This window comes from Hemicordylus capensis, chromosome 4, assembly GCF_027244095.1.
Source record: "Hemicordylus capensis ecotype Gifberg chromosome 4, rHemCap1.1.pri, whole genome shotgun sequence".
Taxonomy (NCBI): Eukaryota; Metazoa; Chordata; class Lepidosauria; order Squamata; family Cordylidae; genus Hemicordylus; species Hemicordylus capensis.
Genome location: NC_069660.1, coordinates 79548089 through 79560739, shown reverse-complemented (window position 1 = coordinate 79560739; position 12651 = coordinate 79548089). Strand labels below are relative to the sequence as shown.

The 12651-nt window shown below is 41.8% G+C and overlaps 1 protein-coding gene across 2 annotated transcripts in view; it reads right to left on the bottom strand.

Annotated features, from left to right (window-relative positions):
• Positions 1–4394: 4394 nt before the first annotated feature.
• Positions 4395–12651, bottom strand: part of SYPL2 (synaptophysin like 2) — a 29082-nt gene continuing 20825 nt past the window's right edge. For both annotated transcript variants that reach the window (XM_053251077.1, XM_053251079.1), the window contains 3 exons: positions 7917–8121; positions 7044–7235; positions 4395–6140 (listed from right to left, as the gene is read on the bottom strand). In XM_053251077.1, coding sequence (XP_053107052.1) covers positions 6012–6140; positions 7044–7235; positions 7917–8121 — 526 coding nt within the window. In that variant the 3' untranslated portion in view covers positions 4395–6011. The remainder of the gene's footprint in view (positions 6141–7043; positions 7236–7916; positions 8122–12651) is intronic.

Genomic DNA, 12651 nt, shown 5'->3' with positions numbered 1-12651 from the left:
CCTTGACCTCATCCAGTTTCAATTATGTGTTTATATTTGGATATTACATTAAAAAGTGAGCTTATTAGGTTGAACATAACACAGATAAATTCAATATTTTGCAAGCACAATGCAAGTTATAAACAGCCCCATTTCTAACAATGCTAATTTGAAGCAGTTTGTTAAATTTAACATGGGAACTTGAGCAAAGAAATGTGGGCTTGTCTCAGCTCAGATGCAAATGGAGCTGAATGGACTTTGGCATTATCTCAGCTTTTGCTCTTGAACAGAATAGAGCTGGTCCACTATAGTCAGTATCAGATGTATGTCTTTGTGCCAGTGAGACTCCATGGATTCACCTGATTCAAACAATAGTTTCCCTTGATATTCTTGGCACCATCAAACCAGAATTAGCATGGGTAAGAAAATTTCCAGATTTTCTTAAGATCAGCAGGAAGCAGAGAATGCAGCAGTACACAATACATGTGAAACCATATTGCAGGGAGGCAAATAACATGCATGACGGCTATTCACGTCACAAGTAATGAAATCTGGCATTCCTTGTAGCATCTGTAAAGTCCTTGAGAACCTTGAAAATTTCAGCTTTTTTAAACACACACACTTTTTAAAAACACACAAACGTTCCTAGCTCTCAATATATAGAATCACTCAAGCAAGTTGTAGTATCTGTTGGATGATCAGAGTCAAACTGGGTGACTTAACCTCTTCACTCTATGTATCTCCCTGCCCCTCTCTATGCACTTCTAAACATACACATTTATTGCTTTCCAATAACTCAGTTTTCATCCTTCCCTTTCCCATTCTATATTCCACAAGGAAAACAAAGAGCAAATTAAGTTAACTTAAGTCTATGTATTTAATCTACACACAATGTCTTCATTTTAGTATCAGACAGGTTTGATAGTTTGGTTTTCTTTAGTACATAGTTCTGAGAAACCAGTATAGTGCACTGAACTTAGACCAGGAGATTTGGGTTCAACTCCACCATTCAGCTATGAAACTCAGTGGGTAACCTTGAACTATATTTCCCTGCTGCCTAATGTACCTCAAAGGGTTGTTGTTTGGATATAATGAGATAGCCCTTTCCCCCAGCATGTACAACAGCTGCATCAAGGAAGGGCAGGATGCAAAGCTATAAACAGGACTCCTCAGATGAAATTCTGGGGATTTGTATGCATATTGTTGGAAATGTCCGGATTTGGCTACCATGATGTCCCAACATAACTGTCAGTACAAAATGAAGTGGAACCTTACAGCACAATACTATGCATACTTACTCAAAAGTAAACCTCAATGTGTCCAATAGGTATTACTCCCAGATAAGTGTGTATAGGATTGCACTGTCAGGCTGTTTACAGACAACTATTTCTTTGGAGCAATGAGAGCTACTCCTCTTACCACTACTGCTGTACTAGTCCCAATCCAGCATTAATGGATTAATCCAATTCATTAATTCAAGTTGATGAAGCAACAAAAATGACTAGACTGCAATCAGCTTCTAATCTATTCAGTTTTACTCCTTGGATTAAATTGCACTTCCCCCCCCCCTTCCTAAAGTGGGTATGTTCCCATTCTCTCACATACCAAACAAACTTGGTTTTGGTTGTTGTTTTTAAAGAGGTCCTAATATGCAATACAGGTTGAGTATCCCTTATCCGGACTGCTTGGGATCAGAAGTGTTCCGGATTATGGATTTTTTCGGATTTTGGAATATTTGCATAATGAGATATCTTGGGCATGGGATCCAGAATGCCAAAACAGACGCCAACAGAGCAGGTGCCAAACTGAGCAGGGAGTGGAGAAGGGGGGCTTTCCCTTTTCCCTCTAGCGCCAAAGCGAGAACATCAAAAACATTAAAAAGTTCCACAATAAAAACAGAGCTGCAACTAGAGAGAATTACAGACAAAACTCCTGTCACTAACAGCCTTCTGAAATAAGTAAGTTTTGACTGCATGTTTAAAAGCAGCAAAATTGGGAATCTGCAAGCAAGTAAGCTGGAGTGTTTTGTTTTTTGTTTTTGTTACGGTGTCTGGATTTTGGAGCATTCCAGATTTCGGATGTCCAGATAAGGGATACTCAACTTGTAGCCATTGGATGGGAAGGGGGAGTGTTACTTATAATAGGCTTTATTCAATAAGCATTCCCACCAGTCACACCAAAATGTAAGCAATGCTGGTTACACACTGTGGGTTAATCACCCGACACCTTTTCTGCAATAGAGCTTGAAGTATTACACAAACCACAAAACTGATTTGATCAGAAAACATGGGAGGAGACCAAAAGTGAATGTATGCACCACAGGCAATAGCAGGTCTATCACTTCCAAGTCTTTGAATAAAACTAGCTACTGCCTTCAGTCTGTACACCACCTTAGAAATTCAGAGCCCATCTCCAATAGAGATGTCACATTTCAGTACAAGCATGTGATTATGTCTGTGATAGTCCAATGTATACCTGCCAGCTCTGTATGGTACAGTAGATGCAAGGACTCCAAAACATTGTTTGTGCCAGTTGATGCCATGACAGGGATAACCAGTATAACAACAACATATACTGCTGTAAAGATGATCTGTATCTGGGCTGGGCTGGGCAAAAATTGCAGTGGAAACAATACACATAATATGGTTATGGGTAGTGGGCAATGACAAAGAAAACCTGTCCAAAGCCAGCTCTCCCTCAGAACAAATGTTTGAGACACTTTATTAGAGCCATACTAACAAATATCAGAAGAAGACAGACAAGCAATATACTGCCTGAGAAAGTAGACAGAGCTGACAGACCTGGCCCAGTACCACTCTGTATTTGGCTTTGAGCTTCTGCTCTATTCTCAGTAAACATTGTGGCTTTTTCGGGACATAACAGGCTGATTTTCTGGGTACTTCCTCCTTGTGGTGCACAACCAGAGCCTCCCACACTAACCAGAGCCTCCCACACTGAGCACCTGTACAGATGTCAGGCCTGGAACCTCCTCTTACCCACCCACCCCAGGTGCAAAAACAACCCCGCCAAAAATATAGCTTTGTGATCTACAGGAAAATGCAAACTAATACAAGCTGAAGTTGGCCCTTGCCCTTCTTTCTAATTCAATTTCTGCTGGTCCCCAATCATCTGCTTTATGTCAGTGGGGCTCCATCACAGGAGGTGGCTTGTGTCAATAGCAGCACTGCCCTCATGCCTAATATGCAGCTCGATATCTGAGTCATGCAGGATGACTGTGGTTTCATTGCAATGAGTATATCCAAAAAGCAGAAAACCCACAAAGCTGCATCCTGCACCTGTTGCCTGTTCAGCTCCACCCAACAGCCTTCTTCTGTGCTGTGCATAGGGAAAGTGCCAACTTTAATGCTATTAGGCCACACTATACATTATCTCTCTCATTTCAAACAAATGCAGACACACTCAAACTTGCAAGAACTTGAGCCATGTGAGAAGGGATTTGCAAACCCTGCAGCATGCCCAATGGTATACAGTTACCATTTCCTTTTTCAAGAACCATTAATGCTGGCTGGATGACAAACACCCCCATCCCCATTTATTCCTGCTTCTAGCACCAGTTTACAAAGAACTCTGCCACAATTTAAAGCACCATTGCTCAATCTGCACCCATGGATTACACACAAAGGTCAGATCCTAAGCTGGTATAGTGACAGTACTAGCTGAGGACCTTAGACAAATCTTTACAAAATTAGCAGCTATCCCTATAAGATACAGAAGAAAGAATCAGGCATGTATAAAAGATGGAACATTAACATCTCCAAGACAGAAAGACATGGAGAGTTAATTTACTTTCTCAGGTTTTCATTGTCTGTACTATGAAGTGCTTTAGAGAAATATTCTAGCACTCCCCGCAATGGGTAATCATGGAACACACTAACACGTGAGAAGTTGCTTCCTGAGTCTCCACCATTTTGGAGTATTTTGTGGCCAGAAAAATTGGTTGTTAAAGATCCTGGTAAAAGTCCTCCTAAAAGACAGTTGGACTGGAAACTTGAGAGAAACATCCCTGTAACTAACTGGCCAGTTTTCTTGTTGTAGTATACCAGCCCTTATGTTGTAGGAAATTGGACACTGCAGCACCACAGGGATGACTGTCTGATTCAGTCTGTGGTTTCACTACAGAGATGCCATGGGATTCCATAAAGGCTGCTGTTCTATGATGCAGAGGTAGGAGTGATTGCAATACTCAAGCTAGGGAAAAAGAGGGATGTTCACTCACACACACACACACACACACACACACACACACACACACAAACTTTTTTTTGCTCAACATAAAGGTCCCACAGCTAATGAAGCACCATTAACGTTTCTCCTTCTGCAAGAGACAATTCCTCTCTCCCAGTGTGGAGAGGAAGAGAAGAGGGAAATAAGAGGAAAACTAAAACCAGACAAGGTCTGTTGTGAAAGGTTTAATCTAGCAGAAAAAGGAATGACACCCCATCCCACTGCATGTCCCCCCACCCACCAAGCAATTTTCCCATCCAAAATTAGACATATAGAAGCACAGAGATTTAGGGATTTGGGGGTGCCCTAGAAGCTTCTTCTCTATTTATGCTGGTTTCAAAACATGGGCATAAGAAGAGCTAGGAGCAGACTCTAGGATAGGCTCCAGCCCCGTTTGTGTCAATGGGATGATCAGCAGAAATAAACAAGTGACAGGAACACAGCCCCCCTCCCACAAATAACCTGCTTCATATGTGCAATAGCGAGTTGTCCCTATGATTTAAAAGGCACAGGGAAAGAGGACAGATTTAATAGTGTCCTAAACCGTATGCTCTGATGGTCCCATCCTCTGTCAGAGGGACATCTAGAGATTGTGAAACGTCCTAAACAATTTTGATGTTCACTTAGAGGCCTGGGATGCCTCAAGTCTCCAACAAATTGTTCATTCTATATCCAGCTCTCTACTGATGAAGTGGAGTTAAAGGTGATGGTGGCAGGCAATAGTGGTATACATGAGTTCAGTGACAACAAGGCTCTATTACCAGTGGGTTTAAGGGCCAGTCCCAAGGTCACTAGCCACAACAATTCTCAATAACTTAACAAGTTGTACAAACTTCCATCTTACCTGCATGTTTGTCAATGAGAAAATGAATGCCCTAGAGCTCTTGGACTCAAGCGTTATAATCAACTATCCTAGGTGCTTAGAAGGAACACAGGTTGTGCTGTATTAAAAACAAAAAATAAACACAGGAAGACACTGGAACAGGTGGTTTGGGGTTTCCATCACAAACAACTCCACCAATGCTACTTCTGTGTAATGAAATGTTTGCCTCCATGGTATGCATAAGGAAGACACAGCACAGAGAAACAGAGGAAGTCAGCACTCATGGCTCAACATGGATACAATGTACATCTGTGTGTAACCAGAGATGAAAGAAAGGGCCATCAGATCTTTGCTGTGCAAGGGTGAACTAGCCTTCTTAAACATTAATCCAATTAAGTTTAAGGAAAGCAGAGAGATGTTCCACACACTCAAACTCAACACCTCCCTCCAAGTGTACCAATATAAAAATATTCCCTGCATTTTCTCCCTTCTTTTTACTAAGCCAGATGGAACATTGCTGGTTCTGCTTTCATTATGGTTGCAGAGTAGGTGTACTTTTTCTCAAAAGTGCCTAGATGCCCCAGGTTCTGTGGCACTAGTGTCTTAGTTCTCTCTATGCTCTTTATCCCACCCTGCTACGTTTCTTTAAATGGGTCAAAAGTAGCTGTGAAGAAACAAAAGTCACAGCCTAGGACTGGTAGCCAAAATTACTATGTATGATACCATACATTTATACAAAAGAAAAAGAGAGAGAGAGAGAGAGAGAAAGTTATAGTCTGTATATCAAGGACCTCCGATTTCATTCAGAGGAAGGCATCCCATATCGGTCATGGAAGGAAGCCAGGACGACAAACAGCAGCAGAAAAGGCATATTCCTATGCTGCTGTAAAATGGGATGAGCATGTGAGATAAGACATTGTCTGTTCTTGGTGCTGGAAGGAGGCAGCTTCAGGGGGGAGGTTCCTTATTGCTTATCAACAGCTCCTTGTTCAGCAGAGCTTTCCTTGTTGGTGGTCTGTGCATGCCAAGGGGTCTCTTTAAAAACAAACCAGCAGTTTCCAGCCCACAGTATAAAGTTGACAAAACCAAACAGCTGAGAAAGAAAAAAAGAAGCACATAGTTAATAAAAATATGTACAGTCAAGATCTCTCAGTAGAGTATGCATGTAACCAAAGTCAACATACGATCAGTCAAGTTTCCCCTTAATGCTATTTAACTGTTCTTTGTTCAAGCCATCAGTACGGTGCTTAAAAAAAAAGAGAGAGATAAAGGAGCATAGTTCCACCAATTTTCAATGCACGTTTGTGTGCAGTAACAATTCTCATCCATATTTGCAATTGTGAGGACATACTTGAGGTTGATTGTTATTTTAAATCAATTAATCCATAATAATAGAATAAAATCTTGAAAAGAAGCCTTGTGTGTCCATTCTCCAATGGCTGAAGTTTGTAGTCAGGTCTACTAAATATGTAGCACTACACATATTATAAAAGCTGCCATATTCCCTTATGTATGCAGCTTAGACACAGCAGTTGCTGGGTAGTAGTACATATGCAGTTATAGATTGCCACCAATCCTCTAGAAAACTGGAAGATGCTTGGCATGAAAAGAATCAGGTCCTTTCCACTCAATGCAAGTGGACAGTTAGTCACTGGAGAACAAATTAAAAAGTTGTTCTTTTTTGAAGGTGCACTTAGGAACAACAGTCACATTGTCAGCTTTCTGTTAGTAGCAGCTGTTGTGGTGGCAAGCATATGAAGCAGACATTGTTTACTTGAAGAGACAGTGCCTGCGTCACCATCTTTAGCGTTATAATTTTGAAGTTACTTTGATCATTTTGCTCTGCCTGAAGAGCTCTGTGAAGCTTAAAAGCTTGCACACATCTCTGGTATCAGGCTGAGCTCTATTGAAGTTACACCACATCTGGCCCAATGCAGCTGATGTCCACAACTTTCTTCCCAGAGCTACACAGTCTTCCTCCCCAGACAACTCTTACCACAGAGATGTTGGCCAGACCCATAGAAGGTGTGGCCCCAGCGTTGCACACAGCAGTTTTGAGTTGACACACTGACATAGCAGCAATGAGACTCGAAGGCCGTGTGGCCCCTTTCACATCTGACAGGCCCTTTCCCCAAGCTGAAAATGCCACTAGCCAGAAAAAGGTAAACGAGATGGTCACACAGAAGTCCTGGGGGGAAGACAGACAGACAAGACCATAATAGCTCAGTCTCAGACCATAACTGTTCCTCCTAATCGTCCCATAATAAGCACTGAGGATTCTGGATGCTGGCCCATCCTCAGTCATCGGCCAAAATGCAATGATTGTCCATCTCATCTCTCTGGTCCTTTAAATGGTGGTTTAAAAGCTGCAAAATATCCATATCTAGTTTTAACACAGCCCCACAATATGCTTTGGTAGAAGCCACAACTTACTCATCACAGTTCAAGAGGCTACATACATCCTAAATACCAACTAGCTTTGCTGCCTAAAACAGAAGCATTCCTCCTTGTAATGAAGCCCAGATATTTTATCCTAGATGAAGGGTAGCCAGAGTATCAAAATACTATATATCTTTAACAATGTGTAGAAGTGAAAATTTCAGCAGATGCAGCTTGTCAGGTCACAGTGCTGCAGGGCAAGACTCACCATGTGTCAAACAGAGCCCAGATCCACTCAGCACATAATCTGGTTTGTGAGCTGATCCATGGTGTGACAGCACCCAAAGGGCAAACAGGATGTAGGGGGCAGAATATGAAAGAGTGCACTTCCCATATGGATAAAAAGCTATCTCTAGTCCCAGAGGCACTAATATCTGGCTCTTTGGGTATTGGGCCTTTCATCAAAGAGCTAACCAAACTGAAATCTTACCGCAAAAGGTAGCCTCTTGTTTTCTTTATAAAGGGAGTGAAATCGTAGATAGACTGCAAGAGCTGCCATGGTATACAGGAAAGAAAAGACACCCAAGGTCACAAAGAACTCAGCAGGTGCTGAAAAGTCTCCCATGAGATGCAGCGTCCTTTTCTCAGTAGAGTCTTTAACACAGTCTGGCATATCAAATGGAACCTTGTACAACCTGGCCAAGACAGAAAAGAGAAGGAGGGAAACATGTTTAGCATAAGTTAAATATCCAGCACAGGGGAATTTCTGACAAGTGGGAATGAGGCTGGAGACAGACAATAGTGCAAAGGAGCTGAGAGTAGTTTGAGAGAGGCATTGCCCCATATGGTGTATACACTCACATACTTTTCACACTCACTATAGGTCAAAGGGGTTTTGCAGATTTTAAACACATAACAAACCCATGCAAAACTTACTTACTGGAAATGAGAGTAGACTGAGTGTATTCACCCAAAGCAATTTAAAAACAAACAAACAAACAACACTACTATAGTCCATCTCCAAACTTTACAAGATAGATTCTTGTCACTCTACATATTCAAAAGGGCACAGTTGGGTTCTGCTTACCTCAAGAACACACACAGCTCAGAGGCTAGTGACAGACTAATCCAGCCTGCTAGAATAGCACATCTCACTCTTACCCTCAAGAACCCACCCTCTTTGGGAATTAGATAACTTTTAAACAATGTACATGTGGAACAAACACTTGTACATTGCTTGCATTAGTCCTTTTCCTGAAAGATGGAAAAACAGCATACTCTTTTGTTCGTGTCGGAACTTCAGCTTTGGAACACAGGAAGGCTAGGTTTCTTTAAGTCCTCCCACAGCCATGGTATTTGACAAACTTCCTATCAAGACTGCCAGCAAATGGAAGAGTTCATGATGGGCAACTCCTTTCTGGCAACTTACAGAGAATGCTCAGGCAGCTACCACATACTAAGGGGGGGGTGTGTGTGTCACCTTATACTGCTAGCTTCCCCAAAGCAACGACAATGCTGTTGCACACAATTGCAGTTTTCATATTATTGAGAAAATTGACTTGATATGGAGTCTGAGCCCAACAAATATAACAAATGGAAGAATTCCTCAGCAAAAAAAAGCAAAATATATTGTGTAGACACCAGAAATTGGATATAAGAACATAAGAACAGCCCTGCTGGATCAGACAAAAGGCCCATCTAGTCCAGCATCCAGTTTCACACAGTGGCCCACCAGATGCCTCTGGGGAGTCCACAGGCAAGAGGTATGTGCATGCCCTCTTTCCTGCTGTTGCTCCCCTGCAACTGGTATTGAGATGCATCATGCCTCTAAAGCTGGAGGTGTCCCACAGCCACCAGACTAGTAGCCATTGATAGACCTGTCCACCATGAATCTGTCTAAGTCCCTTTTAAAGCCATCCATCACCACATCCCATGGCAAAGAATTCCATAGATTAATTCTGCACTGTGTGAAAAAGCACTTCCTCTTGTCAGTCCTACATTTCCAAACCTTCAGTTTCATGGGGTGACCCCTGGTTCTAGTGTTGTGAGAGAGGGAGAAAAATTTTCCTCTGTCCACTCTCTCCACTCCATGCATAATTTTAAACACTTTGATCATATCTCCCCTTAGTTGCCTCTTTTCCAAGGTAAAGAGCCCCAGATGCTGTAGCCTAGGCTCGTATGGATGGTGCTCCAGGCCCCTGATCATCTTGGCTGTCCTCTTCTGCACCTTTTCTGGTTCTATAATATCCTTCTTAAGTTACGATGACAAAAGCTGTACATGACAGTACTCCAGATGGTGCGGCCATATAGGTATAAAGGGCATTATAATATTAGCAGTTTTATTTTCAATCCCCTTCCTAATGATCCCTAACATGGAATTGGCCTTTTTCACAGCTGCCACACATTGAGTTGACACTTTCAACAAGCTGTCCACCATGACCACAAGATCCTTCTCTAGGTCAGTCACCGACAGCTCAGATCCCATCAATGTATACTTGAAATTGGGGTTTTTCGTCCCAATGTGCATCACTTTACACTTGCCAACACTGAACCGCATTTGCCATTTTGTTGCTCAGTCCCCCAGTTTGGAGAAATATTTTTGGAGTTCCTCACAATCCATTGTGGATTTCACTATCCTAAATAGTTTAGTGTCATCTGCAAATTTGGCCACTTCGCTGGTCACTCCAACGTCTAGATTGCTTATGAACAAGTTAAAGAGCACCGGTCCCAGTACAGATCCCTGGGGGACCCCACTTCTTACTTCCCTCCATTGTGAAAACTCTTCATTTATACCTACCCTCTGATTCCTTTCATTCATCCAGTTACTAATCCACACATGTACTTGTCCCCTTATTCCATGACTGCTAAGTTTACTCAAAAGCCTTTGGTGGGGAACTTTATCAAAAACTTTTTTGGAAGTCCAAGTATACTTTGTCAACCAGATCACCTTTATCCACATGCCTATTGACACTCTCACAGAACTCCAAACGAATATGTTAGCTGTATGAACATAATTTTTGATCACCATGAAGAGTTATCAGAGCTCTCCACCTATCTTCTTTCAGGTTGCATAATACCAGTGGTTCTCCCTACATAAATAGCCTTCAGCCACTTCCCACCCATGCTCTTTGAACCAGGCTGATATTACAGTTAGACGTTCTGCAGCTTAAGCCCCTGGCAACAGCTTCCAACATAAAACTGTGGTTCTACTGAAATTAAAATCAAAAGGTTTATCTCCCCTGATTGCCAGAAGTGGTTCCAACACATAGGAATCAGAACACCAATTTACCTAGGTGTGCTGGATCAATTCGTTTGCATGTTATGTGAAACTGTACTACTGATCAAACTGGAAACCACTGAAACCACTTGAGAATTTAGCAGGGGAGGGGGAGCAGATGAAATTTCCCTTGCAAAATGCAAAAGCGATATGGCTTTAACAGAGAACAGCTAAATGTTTCAAATTCTGTTTCCATAGCATTTTTTTAGTTGTATACTGAAGACATGCTTCCTGAAAAAAATATAAGATATTCACTAAGCTCACAGAGCAGCATATAAGGCAGGAATCTAGGGGTTTGTCCAGAAAACAATTCCAGTTTGAATACAGGGTTTCCTACAACTAAGACATGACCAGCAGGGTAAATCGATCTGCCAAGACATATATCATCTGTATATCCCCCTTAAATAATCTAGCAAGAAACAAGAGGAGCAGAATCCATGAAAGAAAAGATCTTCTAAAGTGCTTCTCAGCCCATATACAATTATTCATTGTTTCAAGAGGATATTCACTAGATATTTTGCTCTGTGCCAACAGTGCCAGCACCACAACCACCCCTCCCAATTTGTTCTCTTCCTTATCAAAGGCATTTCAATAGACTTCACAGACGTGCCTCTATTTATAGCTATCAGATGTTGGCAGGGAGGCAAAGATGCACTGATATAGCCACTTTCAAATCTTTCATACACTGAACATAGGATTGATTTCATTTCTAATCATACAAGTCTTATGGTGGATCCCTAACAACAAGGCTTTTGCTATTGTTGCTTTCTTGCTCTACAGTAAAGGTAACTGTGGGGTTAGGGTTGTGGGATTTGGGGTTAGGGCAGAAGAACCTAGGAACACTACCCAAAAATTAATCCAGCCTCTTGCTCTTGGCAGTGGCAAATGCTGAAAGTTGCAAACTTTTGTCTGTAATATACTGTGATTATCTGAAACCCAACCACCACCTGAACTACAACTTAGCAGATAACATAAATACTGGGGGAGGGAAAGAAGAGGAGCGGCAAGAAGAAACTTCTAATGTATTAGACCTGTTCATGTGATTCACAACAGATAGATATGTTAAGTCAGCTGTTGCTTTTAAATTTGTAGTGAAAGACATCCTCCACTTTCCTCCATAGCAAATCACACAGTGTTTAGAGTTCATGAGTGTGTTTTTGTCCAGAAAGCACCTTCCCTCTTTACACAACTGACAATGTTCTGAAAGTAAGGTGGCGAGATGTCAATTAATTTCTGTGCTAGAACCACTGTGCAATAATCTCTGGTTTAGATCAGTGTAAATGATCACAAATGGCACAGTTGTGCCAGACCCCAGACTGTCATTCTGGCCAGCAGTGATCACTTTAGGGACTGCTTGCATGTCAGGTGCACCAATTCAGTTGACACTTGCTGAATTTCCCAGGAAGTGCCCTTGGTGGGGGGCATTATTACCCTTTTTAACCATGTTAAATTTATATTGTTCTTAAATTGCCTTTCATTCCTAAATTAAGCAAACCCCCTTATCCTATTGACTTACAAAAGTATCATTTAACACACAATACAATGCATTCAAGCCAAGGAAGGTGGCTGGGGGTGGTGGTGGATTAAACTCAGGACAAGAACAATTAGGACTCCTTGTAGAAACAAAAGTTTAAGGAATATAGAATTGCCCAGGAGAGGCTGTTGTATTGGAAAGGGAGGCATCCTCACTGGCAACAGAATCCTAATTCCCTTCAGGCTACTGATACCACTGCTGCAAAGCTGTTTGGGATGCCAAGAACCTTTCCATTTAAAATAGCTATATCTGGACAAGCTGGAGAAAATGATGTTTCCTTTAAAGCAGGGCTGTACAACTTTGACCCTCCAGCTGTTGTTCAACTACAGTTCCCATCAACCCCAGCCACAGTGGCCAATGGTCAGGGATGATGGGAGTTATAGTTTAACAAGACTATACTAGAGGGTCAGAGTT